Source organism: Rhinoraja longicauda, chromosome 16 (genome assembly GCF_053455715.1).
Source record: "Rhinoraja longicauda isolate Sanriku21f chromosome 16, sRhiLon1.1, whole genome shotgun sequence".
In the NCBI taxonomy this organism is placed as follows: domain Eukaryota; kingdom Metazoa; phylum Chordata; class Chondrichthyes; order Rajiformes; family Arhynchobatidae; genus Rhinoraja; species Rhinoraja longicauda.
The window spans coordinates 17,304,716-17,332,652 of record NC_135968.1 but is presented as its reverse complement, the minus strand read 5'-3'; the positions used below and the strand labels follow the sequence as shown (position 1 = coordinate 17,332,652).

At 46.4% G+C, this 27,937-nt stretch overlaps 1 protein-coding gene across 2 annotated transcripts in view; it reads left to right on the top strand.

Moving 5' to 3' along the window:
- Positions 1-27,937, top strand: part of zfyve27 (zinc finger, FYVE domain containing 27) — a 100,474-nt gene that overhangs the window by 10,992 nt on the left and 61,545 nt on the right. For both annotated transcript variants that reach the window (XM_078413308.1, XM_078413307.1), the window contains exons 4-7: positions 1,265-1,360; positions 2,327-2,439; positions 20,297-20,427; positions 22,889-22,957. In XM_078413308.1, the coding sequence (XP_078269434.1) occupies positions 1,265-1,360; positions 2,327-2,439; positions 20,297-20,427; positions 22,889-22,957 (409 nt within the window). The remainder of the gene's footprint in view (positions 1-1,264; positions 1,361-2,326; positions 2,440-20,296; positions 20,428-22,888; positions 22,958-27,937) is intronic.

The window sequence follows — 27,937 nt, the reverse complement described above, 5'->3', positions numbered from 1 at the left end:
GAGATCAGTCTGAAGAAGGGTCTCAACCTATCCATGTCCTTAAGAGATGTAGCACGACTTGTTGAATTAGAAAAGTACAGCACAGGAGCTGGCCCTTCAGCCCACAATATCGGTGCCGAACACGACGCCAAGATCAACTAATCTCCCATGCCTGCACATGATCCATATCGCTCCATTCCCTGCATATGCCTGCCTAGATTATTAGTTACAAGGAGCAGTTGGACAAACTTGGATTGTTGGAACATTGGAGATTGTGGGGAGACCTGTTAGAAGGATATAAAATTATGAGAGGCGTAGATAGAGTTGACAGAACCTTATTCTCAGAGTGGAAATGTCCAAGAGTAGAAGGCATAGCTTTAAGGTGAGAGGAGTAAAGTGTGTGGGGCAAGTTTGGGTTTTTTTTTTACACGGAGTGGTGGGTGCCAGGAACCCTCTGCCAGGGGAGGTGGTGGAGACAGATACAATATTGGTGTTCAAGAGGGTTTTAGATCGGCACATGGATTTGCAGGGAATGGTAGGATATGGATCACGTGCAGGCAGATGAGGTTAGGTTATCTTGGCATCATGTTCGGCACATACATCATGGGCTGAAGGGCTCGTTCCTGTGCTGTATTGTTCTATGTTCTATGAATGAGACTTGAACCTGCAAGAGTGGGAGATCAAAGCAAAGATCTTAAACCATTGTATATCTGATAAACGCGTCATTATAAACGTGGGCGACACAGTGGTGCAGCGGTGGAGTTGCTGCCTTACAGCGCCAGGGATCCGGGTTCGATCCTGACTACTGGTGCTGTCTATACGTTCTCAATGTGACAAGCCTGGGTTTTCTCCGGGCGCTCTGGTTTCCTCCCACATCCCAAAGACGTGCAGGTTTGTTGGTTAACTGGCTTCTGTGTAGGATAGAACTAGTGTTTGGGCGATCGCTGATTGGCATGGACTCAGTGGGCCAAAAGGCCTATTTCCACACTGTATCGCCAAAGTCTAAAGTTCTCCCATTCAATTATTGCTTGTCTGCAGATAGTTTTAAGAATGCTGAGATCTTGTCCAAATTTATTTCGAAAAAGTTTATCATCCCTTGTGACTCCGCGGCTTCCTCCGCTGCATCTTCCAGGCACTGCCACAAAAGTATTAATTTGTACTAAAGGGCGTCCGAATTCCCACGCCACCCAGATCTTGCACCAGATTACAGCATCGGTTGTCTCTTGTGTCCCCGCTTCCCACTGCAGTGTTAATGCAGCTTTTTTTTCTGCGTTCCCTCTCTCAGCTTAATTCACCTGGACGAGTTGCTGAACAAGACTTGCAGCAGTTGTGAAGCTGCCTACCGGGTCCTGTACTGGGAGGATCACACTGTGTCTGTCCTGTGAGTGAGCTGTTGGTTGGTAAGGGTGAGCTGGTGGAGGGGCTATGGGTGAAGTGAGTGAACTTGCTGCGAATTTCCTCGTCTTGACCAAGATGCCAGGGCAGCACGGTGGCGCAGCGGTAGAGTTGCTGCCTTACAGCGAATGGAGCGCCGGAGACTCAGGTTCGATCCTGACTACGGGCACCGTCTGTACGGAGTTTGTACGTTCTCCCCGTGACCTGCGAGGGTTTTCTCCGAGATCTTCGGTTTCCTCCCACACTCCAAAGACGTACAAGTTTGTAGGTTAATTGGCTGGGCAAATGTAAAAAATTGTCCCTAGTGTGTGTAGGATAGTGTTAATGTGCGGGGTTCGCTGGGTGGCGCGGTCCCGGTGGGCCGAAGGGCCTGTTTCCGCACTGTATCTCTAAATCTAAATCTAATGGTTCAACGGTTATTTGTTATCACATGTACCACTGAGGTACAGTGAAATTCATTTTTTTGCATAGAGTTCAGTAAATTATCACTATGCATAAGTACAATCCTAGACAATGTACAAAGTGTACTGAAATTCTCCACTGAGACCGTATGCAAGAGTTGTTAGGTTTTGGCACCATTTTCAAAATCCAAGTTGCTTTAAGTGCAGCTGGCCATAAAGGCCCGTTGCAGGGACGGCCTTGCTAAGCAAAGCTGTAGGTGTCCTCCACAAAGGGAGGAGTGTAAACTACCCAAGCAAAATATGAGGGGCTGTTCCTCCAATTTGCGTATGGCCTCACTCTGGTAATGGAGGAGGCCCAGGACTGGAAGGTCAGTGTGGGAATGGGAATGGGAATGGGAAGGGGAGTTGAAATGGTTGGAAACCGGGAGCGCGTAAACCTAGGCGGACCAAGCGTAAGTGTTCAAGCACCTTGTGCCTATCTTGGGTAGGGTTCCTATTGAGTTCTGCTGCTTGGGATATCGTGAAGCTGTTTCTCTCATTCTCTGTCTTAGGTTTTATGGGATCTCGTTGGGAATACTTTCCATCTTGTACCTGCTCCCACTCTGCTGGGTCCTGGCTCTGATGACCAGCGTGCTATTTCTGGGAAATGCTGATTTTTACCAGGGTAAGTACATGGGTTTCTCCTTCCTCCTCACTACCATGGCCAGCTGTTCCCTCAGCAGTCCTAGCTCTGGACTTCCATGCCTGAACCTCTCTCCTTTTAAAATGCTCTTTGAACGGTCCTTCCATAAGCTAGGGTACTGTCCGATATACCTCCGCACCATTGCAGCCACTGGACTATGCCTCTGGAACAATGCTGAGAACTGTATTCTGCACTCTGGGTCTTCCCCTGTGCTCTACCTATTGTACTTGGATAAACCATTTCGGGTCGGAACTGGCTGCGGAAAAGGGTCCCGACACGAAATGTCACCTATCCGTGTTCTCCAGAGATGCTTCCTGATCCACTGAGTTACTCCAGCACTTTGTGTTTTTGTTCACGATTCCAGCATCTGCAATTCCTTGTGTCCACTTGGTTCTGGCTAGTTTGCAAAATATAGCTTTCCTGTTTTTCTGCATTAAGCGACAATTGTGCAGTTGGATTGAGATGGTCTTAAGGTGGCACGGTGGCGCAGCTGTAGAGTTGGTGCCAAGAGACCCAGGTTCGCTCCTGACTACGGGTGCCGTCTGTACTTGGGTTTACCCCGGGGCCTTCGGTTTTCTCCCACATTCCAGGTTTGTAGGTTAATTGGCTTAGTAAAATTGTTAAATTGTCCCTAGTGTGTGTAAAATAGTGTTAATGTGCGAGGATCGCTGGTCGGTGCGGATTCGCTGGGTCGAAGAGCCTGTTTCAGCACTGAATCTCTAAACTAAACTAAACTAAACTAAAGGGTCTCGACCTGAAACGTCACCCATTCCTTCTCTCCAGAGATGCTGCCGGTCCCGTTGAGTTACTCCAACTTTTTGTGTCTATCTTTCTTAAACTAAACTAAAGCTGCTTTGAATTTGGTGCCTTAAAATCAGCAGATAAAGGAACTTTAAAGTGGCAGGTCCTTCCCAGGGCTCTACTGCTGAGAACTGCCCCTAATCCGAACAGTTTGTGAGTTGGAAATACAGCTGTAATCCGTGTCCTCGCCTGGCAGAAGATGCCCGCATCTTTCAGCTTTCAATACAGTAGTCCCCACCAGACTTGCTGAGAAGCTGCTGAAATTGGGGCTTAACACTCCCCTGTGTGCCTGGGTCCAGGACTTTCTCACCGCCAGGCCCCAAGTGGTCAAGATGGGGAGACATACTTCTAACCCCCTCACCCTGAACACAGGATCCCCCCAGGGTTGCGTCCTTAGCCCCCTACTGTACTCCCTGTACACACATGACTGTGGGGCCAGGTTCAGCTCCAACTCCATCATCAAGTTTGCTGATGACACTGTGGTGGTGGGCCTGATCTCCGATAACGATGAGAAGGCCTACCGGGAGGAGGTGGCTGATCTAGCACTCTGGTGTCAGGACAATAGCCTCCTCTTGAATGTCACAAAAACTAAGGAGCTGATTGTAGACTTTAGAAGGGCTCAACATCCGAGGATGTACACGCCACTGGAGTTAAATGGGATTACTGTGGATAGGGTGAGCAGCTTTAAATACCTGGGGAGTCCACATCACAGAGGATCTGACATGGACAACACACATTGCCGTCCTGGTGAGTAAGGCAAGGCAGTGCCGTTACCACCTCAGACAGTTGAGGAAATTTAGAGTCTCTCTGAGGATCCTTCAGTACTTCTACTCTGGGGCTGTAGAAAGCATCTTGGTCGGGAACATCTCAATCTGGTTTGGGAACAGCTCTGCCCAGGACAGGATGGCCCTGCAGAGAGTAGTGCGTTCGGCTGAACGCACCATGGGAACTTCACTGGCCCCCTTGCAGGACCTATACATCAGGAGGTGCAGATCCAGAGCCAGCAACATTATGGGGGACCCCTACCACCCCAGCAACGGACTGTTCCAGCTGCTATGGTCAGGCAAACGCCTCCGCTGTCACGCTGTGAAAACAGAGAGGATGAGACGGAGTTTCTTCCCGCAGGCCATCCGGACTGTTAACTCTCATATCACCAGGGACTAATTTAATTTAGTGTATTCATTTAATTTTTGTGTTAAATTTTTTTTGTTGTAGTTTAGCACAATCCGCAGGCATTGCCACTTTCATTTCACTGCACATCTTGTATATGTATGTGACAAATAAACTTGACTTGACTTGACTTGACAACTGGAAAATGGGCCGCGCCTTTTTCCCAAAGCTTGGTCGGATATATGGGCTGTAGATAAGTCGGGCGTTCATAAGCCAGGGAGGACCTGTGTTTAGTTTGGTTTGGTAGTTTTGGTTTAGAGCAGATCTCTTGTATGGAAACGGGCCCTTCGTCCCACTGAGTCCATGCTGGCCAGCAATCAACCGTACAATAGCACTATCCTACACACTAAGGACAATTTACAGAAACCAATTAACCTATAAACCTGCACATCTTTGGAATGCGTGAGAAAACTGCAGCAACCGGAGGTGACCCACGCGGTCACGGGGAGAAGGTACAAACTCTGTACAGACGGTATTTGTAGTCACGATGGAACGTTGTAGTCACGCCGGGTTTCTGGCGCTGTAAGGCAGCAGCTCTAGCACTCTACCGCTGTGGTGGGCATATATTCAGTGGCAGTTCTCTTTTATGCCTGATGGTGGTAGCACTGAGTCATATCAAATAGCATTGATCTCTTCAGAATGAAATGTGAAAAGATGCTTGAAATTCTCGGCAAGAATTGGGGGAAATGTCAGCAAATTGGGTTGTACAGTTAAGGGGAAGGGCGCAGAGATTACGAAAGAGCGGCGAAGAAGGGTCCCGACCCAAAATGTCGCTTATCCATTCCCTCCCCGACCTGCTGAGTTCCTCCTGCACTTTGTGTTTCAAGATTCCAGCACCTGCAGTTCCTTGTATCTCTCTGAACAAAAGAGAAGAGCAGCAGAGAGAGACAGAGGGAGAGCAAGAGTGACGCCTGGCAGTAGTTTGGCAAAGAGGGGTGTCAGCTGTTGAGTAGCACATGGTGTGTCGAAGGGAGGGGGAGGATGAAACCGGAAATACCGGAAGAGTTGAGTATGAAAATCTGAGCAACCAGATGGGACCAGTGATTAGGTTTATTATTGTCACGTGCTGCCGTCATCCATGTTCCCAGTGCCCGGCTCATCCACAGCCATGCAGTTAATGCGACCTGGTGCAGAGGTGCAGCAGAGGCAAGGATGGCCATCACTGGGCAGTGTAGTGAGGAAGTGGGCAAAGTATTTTGCTTACAACCCAGCAGTATGATCCCTTTGCATCCCCTCTCTCTCCGTCTCTCCCCCACCCTAGTCATCGTACTAGTTTCACTGTCGTCGTCCTGAGTTTCACTGTTTGTATCACTCATTATCACCTCCCCGATGGCCAACAATGGACCATTGTGGTCATTGTTGTGGACCACTGTGATCACTGTTGCTGGCTTTGATCTGTCTTTTTGCATATCTTTCATTCATTTGTTCTATGTACCTTTTCATATCTCTCGGTTCCCTCTCCCTTGACTCTCAGTCTGAAGAAGGGTCTCGACCCGAAACGTCACCACTTCCTTTTCTCCAGAGTTATTTTATCTTCTTGGCCAGTAGAGCAATCAGCAGTAGCATCAGCAGCAGCAGCAATCAGCAGTAGCAGCAGCAGCAAGCAGCAGTAGCAGCAACAAGCAGCACCAAGCTGTGTTGCTTGGGAAGTAGTGTGTGGGGATTGTGTGGGGATAGTAAGGAGTAAGACCTGTGTGATCTCCCGGACTAGTTTCGATCGCCTAGCTTGGGGTCGGAGAGGAATTTCCCGGATTTTTTCCCAAATTGGCCTGGGTTTTTTATCCGGTTTTTCGCCTCTCCCAGGAGATCACTCAGTTCTTTTGGGTGGGCGGTTGGAGCGGTTGGAGTAGCGGCCGGGCGGTAGGTTTAGTAACCGAGCGCGGGGCTTTGTTTGGAGAGTATGACTGCCAGGGCAGTTTTTTGTTCTGGGTGTCAGATGTGGGGAATCTGGGAGTCTGATAGTCTTCCAGACATCCACATCTGCGCCAGGTGTGACGAGATGGGGCTCCTAAGGGACCGTATTAGGAACCTGGAGCGGCAGATTGATGACCTCCGTCTGATCAGGGAGAGTGAGGAGGTTATAGATAGGAGTTACAGGGAGGTGGTCACTCCTAGACCACGGGAGGTAGACAAGTGGGTCACTGTTAGGGGGGGCAAGGAACAGAGGCAGGGACTAGGGAGTACCCCGGTGGCTGTACCCCTTGGAAATAAGTACTCCTGTTTAAGTACTGTTGGGGGGGACAGCCTACCTGGGGGCAACGACGGTGCCCGGGCCTCTGGCAAGGAGTCCGGCCCTGTTACTCAGAAGGGTAGGGAAAGGAAGAGGAGAGCAGTAGTAATAGGGGACTCTATAGTGAGGGGGTCAGATAGGCGTTTCTGTGGACGCAATCGGGAGACCCGGATGGTGGTTTGCCTCCCTGGTGCCGGTGTCCGGGATGTGTCTGAGCGTGTCCAGGATATCCTGAAAGGGGAGGGAGAGGAGCCAGAGGTCGTGGTACATATAGGTACCAACAATATAGGTAGGATAAGGGAAGAGGTCCTGAAAGGAGAATTCAGGGGGCTAGGAAGAGAGTTAAAAAAAAGGACTTCCAAAGTAATAATCTCAGGCTTACTGCCTGTGCCACGCGATAGTGAGAATAGGAATGGAGTGAGGTGGAGGATAAATACGTGGCTGAGGAACTGGTGCAGGGAGCAGGGTTTCAAGTTTCTGGATCATTGGGACCTCTTCTGGGGGAAGTATGACCTGTACAAAAAGGACGGGTTGCATCTGAACCCGAGGGGAACCAATATCCTGGCGGGGAGATTTGCTAAAATAACTGCGGAGACTTTAAACTAGTACGGTTGGGGGGAGGGACTCAAACACAGATAGCTAATAGGCAGTGTGTGAGGCAGGAGGCAGAAAAGGGAAACACTCAGACCCAATATGTAGGAGAGAAAGAAGGGAAAAGAAATAAACTGAGAATAAGAAATGATGGGTCCCTTAAATGTGTATATTTTAATGCTAGGAGCATTGTAAGAAAGGTGGATGAGCTTAGAGCCTGGATTGACATCTGGAAGTATGATGTTGTGGCGATCAGTGAAACATGGTTGCAGGAGGGTTGCGATTGGCAATGAAATATTCCAGGATTTCATTGTTTCAGATGTGATAGAATCGGAGGGGCAAGAGGTGGGGGTGTTGCATTGCTTGTCAGGGAGGATATCACAGCAGTGCTTTGGCAGGACAGACTAGAAGGCTCGATTAAGGAGGCTGTTTGGGTGGAACTCAGAAATGAGAAAGGTTTAGCAACACTTATAGGGGTGTATTATAGACCGCCAAATAGGGAACGAGAATTGGAAGAGCAAATATGTAAGGAGATAGCAGATATTAGTAGTAAGCACAGAGTGGTGATTGTGGGTGATTTCAATTTTCCGTATATAGACTGGGAATCACATTCTGTTAAAGGGCTGGATGGTTTGGAGTTTGTAAAATGTGTGCAGGATAGTTTTTTGCAGCAATACGTAGAGGTGCCTACCAGAGAAGGGGCAGTGTTGGACCTCCTGTTAGGAAATGAGTTGGGTCAGGTGACGGAGGTATGTGTTGAGGAGCACTTTGGGTCTAGTGATCATAATGCCATTAGTTTCAATATCATTATGGAGAAGGTCAAATCTGGACCAAGGGTTGAGATTTTGGATTGGAGAAAGGCTAATTTTGAGGAGATGAGAAAGGATTTAAAAGGAGTGAAATGGAAATTGTTGTTTTATGAAAAGGATATAATAGAGAAATGGAGGATATTTAAAGGTGAAATTTTGAGAGTACAGAGTCTTTATGTCCCTGTTCGGTGGAAAGGAAAGAATAATAATTTGAAAGAGCCGTGGTTTTCCAGGGAAATTGGACACTTGGTTCGGAAAAAGAGGGAGATATACAATAAATATAAGCGGCAGGGAGTAAATGAGGTTCTTGAGGAATATAAAGAATGTAAAAGGAATCTTAAAAAGGAAATTAGAAAAGCGAAAAAAAGATATGAGGCTGCTTTGGCAAGTAATGTAAAAGTAAACCCCAAGGGGTTCTACAGATATGTCAATAGCAAAAGGATAGTGAGGGATAGAATTGGTCCATTAGAGAGTCAGAGTGGACAGCTATGTGCTGAGCCGGAAGAAATGGGGGAGATATTAAACAATTTCTTTTCTTCAGTATTCACCGAGGAGAAGGATATTGAATTATGTGAGGTAAGCGAAACAAGTAGAGTAGTGATGGAAATTAGGAGGATTAAAGAAGAGGAGGTATGGACACTTTTGAAGAATATAAAAGTGGATAAGTCTCCAGGTCCTGATAGGATATTCCCTAGGACATTGAGGGAAGTTAGTGCAGAAATAGCAGGGGCTATGACGGAAATATTTCAAACGTCATTAGAAACAGGGATGGTGCCGGAAGATTGGCGCATTGCGCATGTTGTGCCTTTGTTTAAAAAAGGTTCTAAAAGTAAACCTAGCAATTATAGACCTATTAGTTTGACGTCTGTGGTGGGAAAATTAATGGAAAAGATACTTAGGGACAATATATATAATTATTTGGATAATCAAGGCCTGATTAGAAATAGTCAACATGGATTTGTGCCTGGAAGGTCATGTTTGACTAATCTTCTTGAATTTTTTGAAGAGGTTACCAGGGAAATTGATAAGGGCAAGGCTGTGGATGTTGTCTATATGGACTTCAGTAAGGCATTTGACAAGGTTCCACATGGAAGGTTGATTAAGAAGGTTAAATCGTTGGGTATTAATAGTGAGGTTGCAAGATGGATTCAACAATGGCTGAATGGGAGATACCAGAGGGTAACGGTTGACAATTGTATGTCAGGTTGGAGGCCAGTGTCTAGTGGAGTGCCCCAAGGATCTGTGTTGGGTCCACTGTTGTTTGTCATTTACATTAATGATCTGGATGATGGTGTGGCAAATTGGATTAGTAAATATGCAGATGATACTAAGATAGGTGGAGTAGTTGATAGTGAGGTAGATTTCCAAAGTCTACAGAGAGACTTGGGCCTTTTGGAAGGGTGGGCTGGAAGATGGCAGATGGAGTTTAATGCTGATAAATGTGAGGTGCTGCATTTTGGTAGGACAAATCAAAATAGGACGTACAGGGTAAATGGTAGGGAATTGAGGAATGCAGTGGAACAGAGGGATCTGGGAATAACTGTGCATTGTTCCCTGAAGGTGGAATCTCATGTGGATAGGGTGGTGAAGAAGGCGTTTGGTATGCTTGCCTTTATAAATCAGAGCATCGAGTATAGAAGTTGGGATGTAATGTTGAAATTGTACAGGGCATTGGTGAGGCCGAATCTGGAGTATGGTGTGCAGTTCTGGTCGCCAAATTATAGGAAGGATGTCGACAAAATGGAGAGGGTACAGAGGAGATTTACTAGAATGTTGCCTGGGTTTCAGCACTTAGGCTACAGAGAGAGGTTGAACAGGTTGGGTCTTTATTCTTTGGAGCGTAGAAGGTTGAGGGGGGACTTGATAGAGGTTTTTAAAATTTTGAGAGGGACGGACAGAGTTGACGTGGGTAGGCTTTTCCCTTTGAGAGTGGGGAAGATTCCAACAAGGGGACATAGCTTCAGAATTGAGGGACAAAGGTTTAGGGGTAACATGAGGGGGAACTTCTTTACTCAGAGGGTTGTGGCTGTATGGAATGGGCTTCCGGTGGAAGTGGTGGAGGCTGGCTCGATTTTATTATTTAAGAGTAAATTGGATAGGTATATGGATAGGAGGGGATTGGAGGGTTATGGTCTGAGTGCAGGTAGATGAGACTAGGTCAGGGAGAATGGTCGGCATGGACTGGTAGGGCCGGACAGGCCTGTTTCCATGCTGTAGTTGTTATTGTTATATGTAATATGTTATAGATGCTGCCTGACCCACTGAGTTACTCCAGCTTTTTGTGTCTATCTTCAGTGTAAACCAGCATCTGCAGTTCCTTCCTACACATTAGTGAGGAAGTGGTGTTTATTGTCAGATGCGCAAGTACGGTGAGGTGCAGGTATAATGAAAATAAGTTCATAAGTCACAGGAGCAGAATTTAGCCATTCGGCTTTCAATCATGGCAGATCTATGCCCCAACCCCATTCTCCTGCCCCATAACCGTTGACACGCTCACTAAATCTTGCTTGCAGCATCACAGCACATAGTCTCAGACAACACACATGGACGAAACTCAGATGTAACTTTCAGCAAGGCAGTAAAAAGGGAAAGGTTTGTGCAACAAACAAAAAAAGTCATCATGTAAAACACAATTAGAGAACAAAATAGTAGCAGTTTAACTGAATTGAACGGAGTTTATGCACCGGGTAGAAGTGTGTTGGGTTTAGCTGGAATAACGCCACTGTGGTGTAATCTGTCCTCACAGGGAACCTTGTAACATTTTCAGCTCCTCTTCGCAAGAATGAGAAAATATCCCCTCTCTGGCTGCTTTTAATTTTGTATTGCTGCTGCCCAACATGTGTCCTTCTGGCTGACTCCCTCAGAGGCATTGACGCTGGTTTGGGTAGCACTGCTTTTGATATCTAGCACGGTCAAACTCCACGCTCACAGTCTTCAAAAGTTCGTAACTTATAGGAGCAGAATTAGGCCATTTGTCCCATCGTGTCTACGCCGCCATTCAATGATGGCAGATCCCTCTTTCCCTCTCAACCCTATTCTCCTGTCTTCTCCCCATAATCCTTGACACCCTTGCTAATCAAGAACTTGTCAATCTCTGCTTTAAAAATACCCAATGACTCAGCCTCGACTGCCGTCTGTGGCAATGAATTCCTCAGATTCACCACCCCTGGTTTAGTTCAGAGCTACAGCCGACCGTCTACGATCACCCGCCAACACTAGTTCTATGTTATCCCACTTTCTCATCCGTTCCCTACACACTTAGGGGCAATTTAAAGAAGCCAATTAACCTACAAACCCGCACGTCTTTGGGATGAGGGAGGAAGCCGGAGCACCCAGAGGAAACACACTGTCACAGGGAGAACGTGAAGTTAGCTCCTGTAAATTGCTTCATGCCTTGGCCGATAAGAATGAGATATGAATAAGAAAGATATAGAGTCATAAAGCACGAAAACAGGCCCCTCAGCCCGGCTTATCCATGCTAAGCAAGCTTGTCCATCCATGTCCTGAGCTAGTCCTGTGAGCCTGCCACAAGGGCTTGAACTATAGGGAGAGGTTGGGCAAGCTAGGACTTTATTCCTTGGAGTGTAGGAGGCTGAGAGGTGATCTTATAGACCTGTATAAAATCATGAGGGGAATAGATAGGGTGAATGCACAAGAGTTATTTTACCCAGAGCAGGAGAATCAAGAACCAAAGGACATGTGTTTAAGATGAGAGGGGAAAGATGTAATAGGAACCTGAGGGGCAACTTTTTCAGACAGTGGGTATATGAAATGAGCTGCCAGAGGAGGTAGTTGAGGCAGGTAATATCACAGCCTTGATCTGAGGCTGGATTTATTTTGCTTCCAAGCTTCCAGCAATGTATTTTGTGGGCCCCACTAGGACTCTGCTGTTGTGTAGTTGCACCCATTTTTGCAGCTCACCAAGACAATTGTTTATGAAGAATCGTAGAGCGTTATGGCGTGGAAACCTATCCTATCCATGTACCTGTCCAAATGTTTCTTAAATGTTGTAATCGTACTTGCCTGAACTACCTCCTCCGACAGCTTGTTCCATATACCTACCACCATTTGTGTTTATAAAAAAAAAATTTTTTTTAAATTACCCCTGAGGTTCCTATTAAATTCCACTCACCTTAAAACTATGCCCTCTGGTTCTTTATTCCCCTACTCTGGGCAAAATACAAGGAACTGCAGATGCCAGTTTGCAAAAAGAGACAAAGCACTGGAGTAACTCAGCAGGTCAGGCAGGATCTGTGGAGAAAATGGAGAGGCGACGTTTCGTGCCGGGACCCTTCTTCAGCAGCTGGTCCCGACCTGAAATGGCCCTGTTGTGATATTGCTGGGACTACTTTGTGTATCCAAGGACTACTTTGTATGCCTGTGTATATAAGTGATTGGTGTGATTAGGCGGCCACTCTGGATGCAGGTGGCCATGGAATAAACAGCCTGGAGTTGAGCTCCAGCAATGTAACCTTTTACACATGTGTACTTGTGGTCCTTCCAGAGTCACTAAAGGTACAATAGGTACCGGACCACGAAGTACAACACTAACCAAGTACAATAGGTAGAGCAAGTGTTGTGAGTGTTGCCCAGTTGCTTTCCCAGCCAACCCTCCGCGTGAAGACTCCCTGAAGTTCTCCAACTCTGACGAAGGTTCCCGACCCAAAAGGTCACCTATTCCTTTTCTCCAGAGATGCTGCCTGACCCACACCATGTGCCAACCCTCCACCACCCTGTTTCCATCTCACCCGTGTGTGGAAGAGCTGACCTGAATTTGCACATAATAACCATGTCCAATGGAATCATTAGTCCCACATTACAGTGTGAAATCCCTTCCAGCCGAAGGACAAGAGTGAATTTGCAACCGCGCGTTTACTTAAAAGGATGTGAACGTTTTAGCTGCTTGCCCCTCACACGCCCCTGCAGCCTGTTTTTGGATTCCTGCCTCGTCCCTTCGTCCTGCAAGTGGTTAGAACGCCCATGTGTTGGTGGGCCCAGTTAGCAGTGTGAGTAGGAGTCGATGCTTCCCCTGGGCGGGTGTCTCAAATCAAGATCACTCTCTCAAAATAAGTGGGTGGCCTGACACGCCGTCTATTTAGGGAAGAGCTATAGATTTCATGAGGGGAATAGATAGGGTGAATGAGCTTTATGGACTTTATTCCTTGTAGCACAGGAGGCTGAGAAGGGTGCCTGGAATGCACTGCCAGGGGTGGTGGTGGAGGCAGATATATAGAGTGGAATTTAAGATGTTTTTCTATAGGCACATGGAAATGGAGGGATATGGATCACATGCAGCCAGTGGAGATTACTTTGGCATCATGTGAGCCAAAGGGCCTGTCCCTGTGCTGTACTGTTCTATGGTCTGGCACCTCAACTCCACTTCCCTGCAGTGTCAGTATCGATCTCCGGTCTCTTGCTACCTTGATTTATTTTATAGTGACACATGTTCTGAGATATGGTAAGAAAACCTGTGTGATCCAGTCAAGTTATACTATACATGAGTACAATCAAGCCATACACAAGTACAACAGGTAGTTCAAAGAGAAAAATACCAGAGTGCAGATCATAGTGTTACTTTGATTTAATATTTCTTGTGTTTTGCGTATTTTGTGTTTTTATGACAGATCAATTTCCCTCCTGAAATAAATAAAGTTCTATCTTACTTATCTTACAGCGTTACGGTTACAAAGAAAGTACTGGTTTTAAAAAGTGCAAATCTCACAACAAGGTCCACTATGCCACTTGCTTAATGCAAAATAAGTTTTGAGCACATCCCAATCAGACAGAGTACCATTTGATACAGTTGTACATCCTTTAAAATTAAGTTTCTTTTGCAAGAATTCTCGGCGTCTCTCCGAAACGCACAACATGGCATTTCAGTGCAAATATACAAAGCTACTTAAAGGCTCTGCTTTCTATCACTCATTCTTCATTCCTGACTCCAGGCAAGACTGCTGCACTATTTATTTACTCTAAAACATTACTTTGATTACACAGACCAGTGGAGTTCTAGTTCTGGACTCTTTAGTAAGTTCAGGAGGAGGTGAAAATAGGAGCAGATGGGTTTAATCCGCAGCAGTGGTTAGTGTTGAGAGAATCCAGGGCGCGGTGCCTTGACAATGATTTCTGAACCCACCGTTTCTGCAAAAAATGTTTGTTCAAAGTGCTGACACAGGTTAATGCGGCTGCAAAAAAAAAGCTGGAAGAGAGGTGGGGGCAGGACAAAGCCTGGCAAGTAATAAGTGAATAAAGGTGGGTTTTTGATTGTCAGATGGTTAGACAAAGGCCAGAGATGTGATGCAAGAGAGGGAGATTTAGGGGGAAGGGGGAAATGGGCCTGTATCCGGGCGGCACGGTGGCACAGTGGTAGAGTTGCTGCCTTACAGCGAATGCAGCACCGGAGACCCGGGTTCGATCCCGACTACGGGTGCCGTCTGTACGGAGTTTGTACGTTCTCCCCGTGATCTGCGTGGGTTTTCTCCGAGATCTTAGGTTTCCTCCCACACTCCAAAGACGTACAGGAAGACGTACAGGTTTGTAGGTTAATTGGCTTGGTAAATGTAAAAATTGTCCCTAGTGGGTATAGGATAGTGTTAATGTGCGGGGATCGCTGGTCGGCGCGGACCCGGTGGGCCGAAAGGGCCTGTTTCTGCACTGTATCTCTAAACTAAATTAAACTAAATCCAGGTGGGACACAGGGAGGAGTGGGGGAAGAAGAAGAGCAGAGAGGGGTGGGTATGTTGGCGAGTTACCTAAAATTGGAGAATTCAATGTTCATACATTGTAAGCTACCCATTTGCACAAATGAAATGCTGTTCCTCAAGTTTGCGCGTGGCCTCACTCTGGAAGGACTGCTGCCTGGGAGGACTGGGGTCCCTGTATGGAGGTGAGTAGGAGGTGTAGGGACAGGTGTTACATCAGTAATGTAATGCAACTCCCTGCAAACGCAGGGATTTGACAGCAGCTGAGGACACGAGGACAATATTGCGATCTTTATAGGAAGGGAGTTTAAATGTGTGGAGTTGCTTTAGATTTGACTGCTGTTGCTTTCAGCAATGGCACACTATGACCATCTGGGGGCAATGCCTGCCCTTTCCAGCTATAATTCATGGATCTGTACACTGTGAATGGCTCGATTGTAATCATGCATTGTCTTTCTGCTGACTGGTGAGCATGCAACAAAAGCATTTCACTATAGCATGGTACACGCGACAATAAACGAAACATATTTAATCTTAAGAATTAGTTTCACTAGATGAAACGAGTAAATGGGCGTATGTCCCTTGCAGATCTGATCCGTGTGAAAGGATGCTGGTCCTACACTTGGTCTCTAAAACCTTGCCTTCATTGCAGTTAGAGTGAGGCATGATAGCGACTCCATGTATTTTTCATAACTGCCCATTGATCTGTGTTGAAAGACCCATTATCACAATTGATAACCACATTGAAGCAACGGCCAAGAATGCACACCAAAGCCTCAGTCTGAGGAAATTCAGCATGTCTCCAATGACTCATGCAAACTTGTACAGATGTACCATGGAAAGCATACTGTCAGGTAGCATCACAGCTTGGTTTGAGAACAGCTCTGCCTAAGACCGATACATGATAAAGGGAGAAACGTTTAGTGCAAGGTAAAGTCCAATTAGAGATGGACCCAGGGTCTCCAATGAGGCAGGTAGAAGCTCAGGACTGCGCTCTCGTTGTTGATAGAATGGTTCAGTCGCCTGACAACAGCTGGGAAGAACCTGTCCCTGAATCTGGAGGTGTGCGCTTTCACACATTAGTACCTCGTGCCTGATGGGAGAGGAGAGATGAGGGAGTGACTGAGGTGAGACTTGTCCTTGTCTATGCTGATGGCCTTGCCGAGGCAGCGTGAAGTGTAGATGGAGTTAATAGAAGGGAGGTTGGTTTGTGTGATGGTCTGGGCAGAGTCCACAATTTTCTGCAATTTCTTGCGATCTTGGATGGAGCTGTTGGCAAACCATGCTGTGATGTGTCCCGATAAAATGCCTTCTACAGTGCATCTGTAGATGTTGGTGAGTGTAGTCGGGGACATACCCAACTTCCGAAGGCTTAGAAGGAAGTAGAGGCGTCGGTGTGCTTTCTTGACTATTGCTTTGATATTTAAAGTCTAAGATCAGATGCCGGTGATATCTACTCGTTTTCATGCTGTATGATTGTATGACTCTGAGGGAAGATGGATATGGCTGGCTACTTTAGGAGATGTAGTATAAACACAAGACTTTCTTCCTCCTTACCACCACCCTGACCATTTTGAAGTGCCTTTGACGTACAACGGGAGAAATGTGTCCATCAATGTCACGTGGAACTGATGGGTTGGCGTTTGATCTGGGGATTTATGTGTCTGGTTGCAAGTCCCTAATGATCCTTGTTCTCTCAGACTCAAAGAACTGTTCATCTGGAATCTGTTTTGTGCCGTTCACGTTGCCCTTTGGGAGTCTGAGTGGAGCAAGCCGTATTAGAAACCTATCAATTCAATGAAAAATATCTCGTTGCTCGATGATCCCTCACTTTGGATGGCAATATCTCAAAGCAAATTCTGTCGGCTCCTACAATATCCAACTATAGAACCTGCACTGGACGAAACTGCAATATGGGTCACTCATTGTGTTCGGTTCTCTTTTAAAAGTATAACTGAGTTTAGAAGGATGAGTGGGGACCTCTTTGCAGCTTACCGAAATAGTGAAAGGCCTGGATAGAGTGGAAGTGGAGAGGATATTTCCACTAGTGGGAGAGTCTAGGACCAGAGGGCACAGCTTCAGAATAGAAGGACATACCTTTAGGAAGATGAGGAGGAATTTATTTAGGCAGAAGGTGGTGAATCTGCGGAATTCATTGCCACAGGTGGCCGTGGAGTCCAAGTCATTGGGTATTTTTAAAGCGGGGATTGACTAGTTCTTGATTAATAAGGGCGTCAAAGGAGACAGAAGAATGGGGTTGAGAGGAAAAGATAGATCAGCCATAAAATGGTGGAGTAGATTCAATGGGGCGAATGGCCCAATTCTGCTCCTTTGACTTATGAAAGAATAGTTAATTGCTCGTTTTGTGTTCCAATGCAACCATTGAAGGATGAAAATGCCAACAATGTTTCTAGTCATTTAGAGTCATGCAGCACTGGAACAGACCCTTCGGGCCAAATTACACATGCTGGCCCTCATGGCCTATAAGTCACTCGTCCTACTTGCCCGTTTGGCCCATATCCCTATAAATTTTTCCTATCCATGTACCTGCCCAATTGTCTTTTAAATGTGATAGAACCTGCCTCAACTACCTCTTCAGGAAGCTTATTCTATATTCCCACCACTCATGGTGTGAACAAGTTGCCCTTCAGGTGCCTATTAAATCTTTCCCCTCACACCTTAAACCTATGTCCTCTAGTTCTTGTTTTCTGGCTAAAAGACTCTGTGCATTTACCCTATCCCCCTGATGATTTTACACCCCTCTATAAGATCACTTCTCAACGTAGGGCAGCACAGTGGCGCAGCGGTAGGTAGAGCTGCTGCCTTACAGTGCAAGAGACCCGAGTTCGATCCTGACTGGATGCTGTCTATACGTAGTTTATACGTTCGCCCTATGACCGTGTCGGTTTTCTCCAGGTGTTTCGTTTTCCTCCCACACTCCAAAAACCTACCGTTTTGTAGGTTAATTGGCTTCAATAAAATTGTAAATTGTCCCTAGTGTGTAGAATAGTACTAGTGTACCGGGGAATCGGTGGGCCGAAGGGCCTGTTTCCACGGCGTTCATAAGTTCTAGGGGCAGAATTTGGCTATTCGGCCCATCAAGTCTATTCTGCCACTCAATCATGGCTGATCTATCATTCCCTCTCAACACCATTCTCCTGTCTTCTCCCCATAACCCCTGACATCCTTACTAATTAATAATCTGTCAATCTCCTCAACAAAAACATCCATTGACTTTTTCTCCACCGCTGTCTGTCGCAATGAAATCCACAGATTCACCACCCTCTGTCTAAAGAAATTCCTCCTCATCTCCTTTCTGAAGCTACTTCTTTTTATTCGGAGGCTGTACCCTCTGGTCCTAGACTCTCCCATTAGTGGGAGCTTCCTCTCCACGTCCACTCTAATCCAGGTCTTCCGCTTCTCGGTAAGTTTCAACGAGGTCCCCGTTCATCCTAATAAGCTCCAGCGAACACAGGTCCAGCGCCGTTCAATGCTCATCATACGCATCTCTAAAGTAAAGTCTAACCTCCTGCGTGCCACGGAATATGTTTGCAAAGGGGCCTGTGTCGGTGTCAGCGAGCAGGCCCACACCAGGAGGGGCTCAGCTGTGTGAGAACGCGGCCCTCCCTGACTGGGTTGAGGTGGAGGAAGTGGGATTGGCTTATCTCCAACCATAGGAAGCGTTGCCAGCTAACACTCGGGGAAGAGTGGGGGTAGAAAATGGCCCAACAGAGTAGGTTAGCAAGGATTGTAAGTGGGGGTGCACAAGTGAAATAAGATGCAGGATTGACATCCTCTGTCCCCTGTGGAAGCACAAAAAGAAAAGCTTTAAGTATATCTTGGCAAATTGTGCAACTCTCTGAAACCATCAGAGACAGCAGCCCATGCCAGAGGGCCTTTTGTAAGCCATACAAGGTCCTTGCTTTGAGTCTGGTTTTATGTGTTTTTTTGTTTTAATATTGCTTTAGTGGTTTAAAAAAAAAACTATTCATGAGAAAGAATAACTTGGTTTCATAGAGTGGGAGCAAATCTGTCATTTATTATCAATCGTTTCTAATAATCTACAGCCATAGTCACATTTTAATTGCTTTCCTGGATTGCTCTATACGTTTGAGAAAATATGTGGAGGGAAGAGGGATTTGGGTTTAGGTTTATTATTGTCATGTGTACCAAGGTACATGGAAAAGCTTCGTTTTGCGTGCTATACAATCAGATCAGATAATACTACACATAAATACGTTCAAGTCAAACCCGAATACAATAGGAAGAGCAAAGGGGAAGATACAGAGTGCAGAATATAGTTCTCAGCATTGCAGCGCATCAGTTCCAGAGACAAAGCCAATTCCGCAATGAGGGAGAGGTGAATCGGTCACTGCCCTCGTTTGCGGAAGGACCATTCAGAAGCCTGATAACAGAGGGGAAGAAGCTGTCCCTGAGTCTGGTTTGAGGTGCACACATTCAACCTTCTGTACCTTCTGCTGGGCGGGAGCAGGGAGAAGAAGAAATGGCAGGGGTCGAACATGTCTTTGATTATGTTGGCTGCTTTTCTGAGGCAGGGTGAAGTGTGGATGGTGGGGAGTCTGGTCTGTGTGTGACTTCTGATCTGGAAGCTGTCTGCAGTGAACTGGGTTTTCTACTTGAACGCTGGGTTTGCAGAGATGTTGTTGATATGAAGTTGCACACTCTCCCACTCCAAAGATGTACAGGTTTGTAGGTTCATTGGCTGCTGTAAATTGTAAATTGTCCCTCGTGTGCAGGATAGTGTTAATGTGCGGGGATCGCTGGTTAGCGTGGACTCGCTGGGCCCTTAGGGTCTGTTTCCACGCTGAATCTCTAAAGTCTAACGTAAAGTCTAAATGCTTGCCAGCAAATAGACTGAATCAGAATTAATAATGGATCGTTGAAAGATTGCAGTGTAATCAGGAACTACTTGGGCAAGGTTCACTGGATTGGTTCCAAATCAGGATGTTGTCTTAGGAGAATAGATTGACCAGAATGGGCCTGTATTCTCTGGTGTTTAGAAGAATGAAGGGTAATCACATTGAAATGAATAATTCTGACAAGGCAGATGCAGAGAGAGACTGGTTTCTCCCAGCTACAGTGTCCTGGATTAGGGATTTATTGCTCGGGAAAAGGGGGCATGCGTTCAATCCCTGGTGTACCCGGTGTCACACTGTGTCAGTGGCCTTACCCATGACACATGGAGGGGAGGGGGCGGGGGTGGAGGGGGTTGAGGGGGTGGGGGCAATGGGGCGGGGGCAATGGGACGGGGGCGGAGGGGCAGTGAGACGGTGAAAGGGGATGGGGGGATGGTGATGGAGGGACATAGTAGGAGAGTAGGATGGTGATAGAGAGGTAGTGATAGCAAGAGTGGGATAGATGGGGAGTAAGATTGAGGGATCGTGATTGCGGAATATACAATGTTTATTTAGTTGTGAATTGAGTGAAGGGAAAGTGCTTGGAAAGAATTTTCAAAAATGTCCAATTATCCTTACTAATTTTCTGATTTTCTTTTCTCCTGTTGTGCCTGTCCGCAGTAATTATCGATTGCAAGAGAGCGTTGCTGCAGAGTTACAGGCCGCAGCTAGAGGTCGAAGAGGAGGTCGCAGTGTCGGAGTCAGAAGTTGCTGTAAACCAGGAGGCGACTCCAACTGCAAGCACTCCAGAGGTAAGAGGCTGAGCAGACACTGCCACTCAGGGCTGCTCGCGAGCAGGGAAGCACAAAGCAGCAGATGATGAAAATCTGAAATAAAAACACTCTGGAAATACTCAGCAGGTCAGGCAGCATCCTTGCAGAAAGAAGCCGAGTTAATTTATTTTAGTTTATCATCACGTTTACCAAGGTACAGCGAAAAGCTTTTTGTTATCCAGTCAGTGGAAAGACAATACATGATTACAGTCGAGCCATCCACATTGTACAAATACAGGATAAAGGGAATAACGTTTAGTGGAGAGTAAAGTCCGATTAAAGATAGTCCGAGGGTCTCCATGTGGTAGATGGTAGCTCAGGACTGCTCTCTAGCTGGTGATAAGATGGTTCAGTTGCCTGATAACAGCTAGGAGGAAACTGTTACAGAATCTGGAGGTACTCGTCTTCAAAAGTCTTTTAAAAAAGTGGAGAAGACATAGTGACCAGGGTGAGACTGATCCTTGATTATGCAGGTGGCCTTGCCGAGGCAGTGTGTTGTAGATGGAATCAATGGAAGGGAGGTTGGTTTGTGTGATGGACTGGGCTGCATTAACAAAGTTAATGCTTTCGGGTCAATGGTCCTTCACAAGGAACAAGCTGAAGGGTCTGTTTCCAAGCTGTGTCTCTAAGCTGAAGGGAGAGCAGTGAGTTCTCACTCAGAGAGGAGGAGAACTTCTTCAAAGCTATGGATTTCAACTCCAGGGTGGGGAGGATGGCCGGGTTTTTTTTTCCATGGTATGTTGGTGAGGGAATGCTGTGCTTTAGATGTGGTTTAGATGTTCCATGCATGTGACATTATGTTAAAAACTAGTGCAATTTTTTTCCCAGTGTCCATAATAATATTTAGTTCTTTCAAAATCTGATTATTTGACCATGATTGTCTTGTTCCTTGTTAGAACTTAATTTGTTCTTAATCAATGCAGTTCTCCATCTTGCCACAGCAACTTGACATATTTATCATTGGATGTGAAGTGGTTTAGGATATTCTGGGGTTGTGAAATTTGCAATGGAAATGCAGTTTTCCCCCTTATTTTTTCCATTGTTCCCATCTTCCTGAAGGCGAGTGGTGTGTGTGTGTGTATGTGTGTGTGTGTTTTTTTTTGTCTGTCACCAGTCCTAAAGAGATCAAGCTGAAATTATTTTGCCAAAAGACGCGATGATAAGTGCTCCAGAGACATCTGTTTTTTGTTTCCTAAACCAAAATGTGGTGGGTAAGTTTAATACTCTGTGTTTGTCTGACTTGGCACGGCTGTGTGATTGATGCCTCTGCTAGCAGTGTTAATAAGACAGAGTGAGTGCAGGGAAGGAAAGGGTTGCTTGTGTAGTTTGAAACGTGTGCCCTGGTCCAGTCTGAAGGTACTGGTCTGAAAGGTCAGGAGCGACGGGCAGAAGGACTTTAATTCAGTTTAGAGACACGGAGTGGAAACAGGCCCTTCGGCCCAAGTCCGTGCTGACCCGCGATCACACGTGCACTAGTTCTACCTTGCACCCAAGGGATAACTTACTGAAGCCATTTAACCTACAAACCTGCACGTCTTTGGAATGTGGGAGGAAACCAGAGTACCCGGAGAAAGCCCACACGGTCAAACTCCACACAGACAGCACCCATGGTCAGGATCTAACTTGGGTCTCTGGCGCTGTGAGGCAGCATCCGCACCGCTGCGCTGCTGTGCCGCCCTTTCCCTGGGCGGCACTGGCGTAGCTGCCCAGGCCGACGACTTGCAGCGGTGGAGGACATCGACATCATTGCCTGGCCAGGCTGAATCTCCAACTCCAACCCAGTACTGCTGCCAGGACAATGAGCCTCAAGGACAAGTTAAGAATTTAAATTTTTTACCAATTTGGAATGGAGTCATTATTCCTACACTCTTGTACTTAACCATGATCATGCCTCTGTAAAATAATATTTTTTTTCACTGAACTATTTGCAAAATAAAGAATTTCACTGTTCCTAGATACATGTGACAAAGTTGAACACTATATCAGAGACCCAGGTTTGAACCTGACCTCTGGTGCTGTCTGTGTGGAGTTTGCATGTCTGTGTGGAGTCTCCCTGTGATTGCGCGGACTTTTTCAGGGTGCTCCGGTTTCCTCCCACATCCCTACGATATGTGGGTTTGTAGGTTAATTGGCCCTCTGTAAATTGCCCCTAGTGCGTTGGGAATGGATGAGAAAGTGGGATAACACAGAACTTGTGTGAACGGGTGATCGATGGTGGGTTCGATGGGCCGAAGGGCCTGTTTCCCCACTGTATCTCTAAACTAGATCTCAGTCTCTCCACCCTCTGACTCAGCAGTACGAGCATTCCCCACGGAGCAGTATCTGACCCTGCAGTTTGCATCTCTCATCTGTAGCCAGCGTTTTCTCTGGCTCACCACATTAACTTCATAAAATCAACACGTCTATTTAAAGTAATCCTGTTTTCAATCACTCTCGGCAGGAAGTGATCCCGGGGAATGTGGAGGAACAGGAACCGGAGCAGGACGATGACTTCAAAGATGCGATAGAGGTGAGTCACACACTGTTGTGGCGAACAGGGACACCAAGTGCTGGAGTAACACAGCGGGTCAGGCAGCATCTCTGGAGAGCATGGACAGGCAACGTTTCTGGTCGTACCCTTCTTCGGTCTGATTGTGGGCTGGGGGGGGGGGGGTGGAAAAAAAAGCTGGGAGAGGGGAGGGGCAGGACAAAGCATGGCAGGTAATGGGTGGAGATGTATAGGAAGAAACTGCAGATGCTGGTTTACACCGAACCTAGACACAAAATGCTAAAGTAACTCAGCGGGTCAGGCTGCATCTCTGGAGAAAAGGAAGAGGTGATGTTTTGGGTCGAGATCCTTCTTCAGAACAGGTAATAGATGGACACTGGTGAGAGGGGGGTTTTGATAGGCAGATACTTTCCTCCCTCTACTCCAATCAGTCTGAGGAAGGGTCCTGACCCGAAACGTCACCAATCCATTTTTTCCAGTGATGCTGCCTGACCTGCTGAGTTACTCCAGTAGTTTGTGTATAACATCATGATGGGCACAAACATTGTGGGCCGAAGGGCCCATTCCTATGCTGTACTGTTCTATTTTCTATGACACAAAGTTCTGGAGTAACCCAGCAGGTCAGGCAGCATCCCTGTAGAACATGGATAGGTGACGTTTGAGGTTGGGACGCATCTTCATTCATTGTGGTGGGGGAGGGAGAAAGTGCTTCGATCTTGACCTCGGTTTGTGTCTGTACGAAGGTTGTACGTTCTCCCTACAACCATGTGGTCTGGTTTCCTCCCACATTTCAAAGACGTGCAGGGGAGAAGGCAGGAGAATGGGGTTGAGAGGGAAAGATAATTCAGCCATGATTGAATGGCGAAGTAGACTCGATTGGCCGTTTGGCATAACTCTGCTCCTATGACTTATGAACTTAAGAACTTAGAACTTTGTAGGTTAATTGGCTTCTGTAAATTGCCCCTAGTGTATGGGTGATCTTTGGTCGGCTGGACTCGGTGGGCCAAGAAGGCAGGAGAATAGACAATAGACAATAGGTGCAGGAGGAGGCCATTCGGCCCTTCGAGCCAGCACCGCCATTCAATGTGATCATGGCTGATCAATGAGGTTGAGAGGGAAAGGTAGATCAGCCATGATTGAATGGTGGAGTAGACTCGACGGGCCCAATGGCCTAATTCTGCTCCTCTGTCTCATTGTCTTATAAGCTAGGGTACTGTCTGATTCACCTCTACCCCATTGCAGAGATTGGACTTTGGCTCGACTGTTTTTATGTATAGTATGATCGGATTGATTAGCATGCAAAACAAAGCTTTTAACCGTATCTCAGTACAGGTGACAATTTAAAAAAAAAACTAAACCTGCTACTAATGATCTAGACCCTCTCCATATCCCTGTTCCATCTTTAATACCAGCTGACTGGCTGGTAGAATCATGCAGTCATACAGCCTGGAAACAGGCCCTCCGGCCCAACCTGCCCACATCGGCCAACATGCCCCATCTACACTAGTTCCACTTGCCTGCGTTTGGTCCATATTCCTCTAAACCTAATCTATCCATGTTCCAGTCCAAATGTTTTTTGAACGTTGTGATAGTGCCTGCCACAACCACCTCCTCTGGCAGCTCGATCCATACACCCACCACCCTTTCTGTAAAAAAAAAAAAGAAAAAAAAAAGTTGCTCCTCGGGTTCCTGTTAAATCTTTTTCCATTTCCCCTCCCCCTCGTCTTAACTCTATGACCTCTAGTTCTTGTTTCCCCTACTCTGGGTAAAAGACTGTTGATGCGTTGCTGGGCACTTCAAAGTTGCTCGCCATATGTGAGACATTTCTGGGATATGATGAGGTGCCGTGTTTTGGTGCATTGCGTCTGTTGTGGGCAGACTTAATTTTGTCGTGTACACTGCTGCTTATGGAAGAATAGATGACCTGGAATATGGAGCTTGTTATATTTTTATATGAATACGGCATTCCCGGCTCTCAATCTCCGCTCGTTTCCCTCTCTCCGGTTAAGTAAACATAGACTTTGCCTCGTGTTTTATCCGAATACATTCCTCCTCCATCTCGCATTTGGGGAACTGTGTGCCGGGAAGGGCAGGAGGAAGTGTCCTTTTTTATTGAGTGTTTATTGGCTATTGTTTGTTTAGTTTAGATTAGAGATACAGCGCGGAAACAGGCCCTTCGGCCCAGCGAGTCCGCACCGACCAGTGATCCCCACACATTAACATTATCCAACACACACTAGGGTCAAATTACATTTATACCAAGCCAATTGACTTACAAACCTGTAGGTCTTTGGAGTGTGGGAGGAAACCGAAGATCTCGGAGAAAACCCACGCGGTCATGGGGAGAACGTACAAACTCCGTACAGACAGCCCCCGTAGTTGGGATCGAACCCGTGTCTCTGGCGCTTCAGCGTGTGAGGCAGGAACTCTACTGCTGCGCCACCGTGCCGCGCTGTTGGCGTCCATCCTGTACACATTGTGAATTCTGGACGGCTATCCTTGTGGCCGGTGATACTTTCCAGTCCAAAGCAAAGTAGTGCGATGTCCAAAGAAGGTGTACCCAACCTGCCCACGCCAACCAACATGCCTAATGTACATTAGTCCCACCTGCCTGCATTTGGCCTATTTCCCTCTAAACCTGTCCCATCCATTTACGTGTCCTAATGCTTTCTAAACATTGTCATAGTATCTGCCTCATCTACTTCCTCCAGCAACTTATTCCATATACCTACCATCCTTTGTGTGTAAAAAAAAAGGTTGCCCCTCGGGTTCCTCGTAAATCTTTTCCCCCCTCACCTTAAACCTATGTCCTCTGGTTCTTGATTCCCCTTCTCTGGGTAAAAAAAAGTGCAGTGAGGTCGAGTGGAGCTGCCTTACAGCGCCAGAGACCCGGCTTTGATCCTCATTGCAGGTGCAGTTTGTATGGAGTTTGTACGTTCTCCCCGTGATCTGTGTGGGTTTTCTCTGGGAGTTCCGGTTTCCTCCCACACTCCAAAGATGTGCAGGTTTGTAGGTTGGCTGGCTTGGTGAAATTGCAAACTGTCCCCAAGTGTGAGTAGGATAGTGTTAGTGTGCGGGGATCGCTGGTTTGGCGCGGACTCCGTGGGCCAAAGTGCCTGCTTCCACACTGTAACTCTAAACTAAACTAAACATGCACCCGATCTATTCCTCTCATGATCCTATGCACCTCGATAAGATCACCCTTCATCCTCCTGCACAAGAATAAAGTCCTAGTCTGCTCAACCTCTTCCTGTAGCTCTGGGCCTCTAGTCCGAGCTACAACCTTGTAAATCTTCTCTGGACTCTTCCCAGCTTGACCACCTCTGAGACGGTTTGTCTTTCTGCCTCACGCTCCCCTTTAAATGCCCCATGGTCATTTGCCACTCTTTCTCCAATCAATGATCGCTGTGCAGTTATTTCAAACCCAGTGGTGATCTATGGATTGTTCTATCACCCTCGCAACAGTCCACGTTTTGTTGATTCTCCTCCGTTCACAATTTAGCAGAAAGCATTGAAGACAAATGTGTTCATAATTTGTTTTGAAATAGTGGCAAAGGACTAGCACGTCAACACATTTGTTACTGATTTCACACACCGCAATTTCAGTCGATATAAATTTTCAGGCCCAATTTTGCGCCAAGTATGCGTGTCATGTCTGGTTTTATTTGGCTCGATGTCCCCCACAACCATTTATGTGCAATTTCCGGAATTTTCTTTTTGATTTTTCTTTTGGTTTATGTGAAAGGACACGGCTGCTGATGGTTTGTTTTTACTGCATGCCGTAGGGAGCCTGCGGATTCCACACCTGGGAGCGCACACCAAACTAGTCTTGGCCTGCAGTTTAATCCCCGGTCCGTAACCAGCACATTGACACTAAAATCAAGAGGCAAGGGGCTGCTCGCTGCAGAGATCTGTGCCAGAACCTCTGCTGTTGGCGATAAATATAAATGACTTCGAAAACGCAGATGAGTTTACTTTAGTTTTGTTTATTATCACGTGTACAGTCAAAAGCTTTTTGTTGCTCGCTAAACAGTCGGCGGAAAGACTGTACCTGATCACAATCAAGCCATCTATTGTGTGCAGATACAGGATAATGGGAATTATCATAAATTGGTTAATAAGTTTGCAGACGACACTAAGATTGCTGGGGATCGCAGACTGAAGAAGGCTGTCAAGGTACACTGCGGGATATAGATAGGCTACAGAAATGGGTGAAGAAATGGCAGATAGAGTTTAACCTGAGCAAGTGTGAGGTGTTGCACTTTGGGAGTTCAAATATAAGGGTCAAATCGATAATTAATGGAGTGACCCTTAGCAGCATTGTAGTGTATTGAACGGTCCTTCCGTAAGCATGAGTGCTGTCTGATTCACCTCTTACCCCATTGTGGACATTGGACGTTGACTCTGGAACTGATGTGCTACAATGTTGAAAACTATATTCTGCACTTTTTATCTTCCCGTTTGCTTTATTTATTGTACTTGAGTTTGACTTGATTTTATTTACGTATAGTATTATCTGATTCTGTGTACTGAGACGCTGTGGAAAAAATCTGTGCTATTCAGGGAGATTATCCAGGCTTAAATATAATCAAAATGTGTCGAATTTAGTATTACAGCTACAGAGAAAGTGCAGATAAAAGAAAGACTGCAAGGGCCACAACAAGGTACATTAGTGAACTAGGTCCTCCCTATCTATCTGGGCCCTTCATGATTTCATACATCTCAATTAAATCTCCCTTTGGCTTTCTTTTACGTCAAATGAAACAACTTCAGCCTGTGCAATCTTTCCTTTTGGCTAACATATTCCATTCCTGGCAACATGCTCATAGATCTCTGCATCCTCCTCAGTGCAATGATATCCTTCCTGGAATCTGGTGACCAGAACTGTATGCAACGTACAAACTGTAATGTACAGCTCCAGCATACCTTCAGTTAGACACCTAGTCTAGATACAGTCCACTGTGTTTGAATTTAAATTAGTCTATTGTCACGTGTACTGAG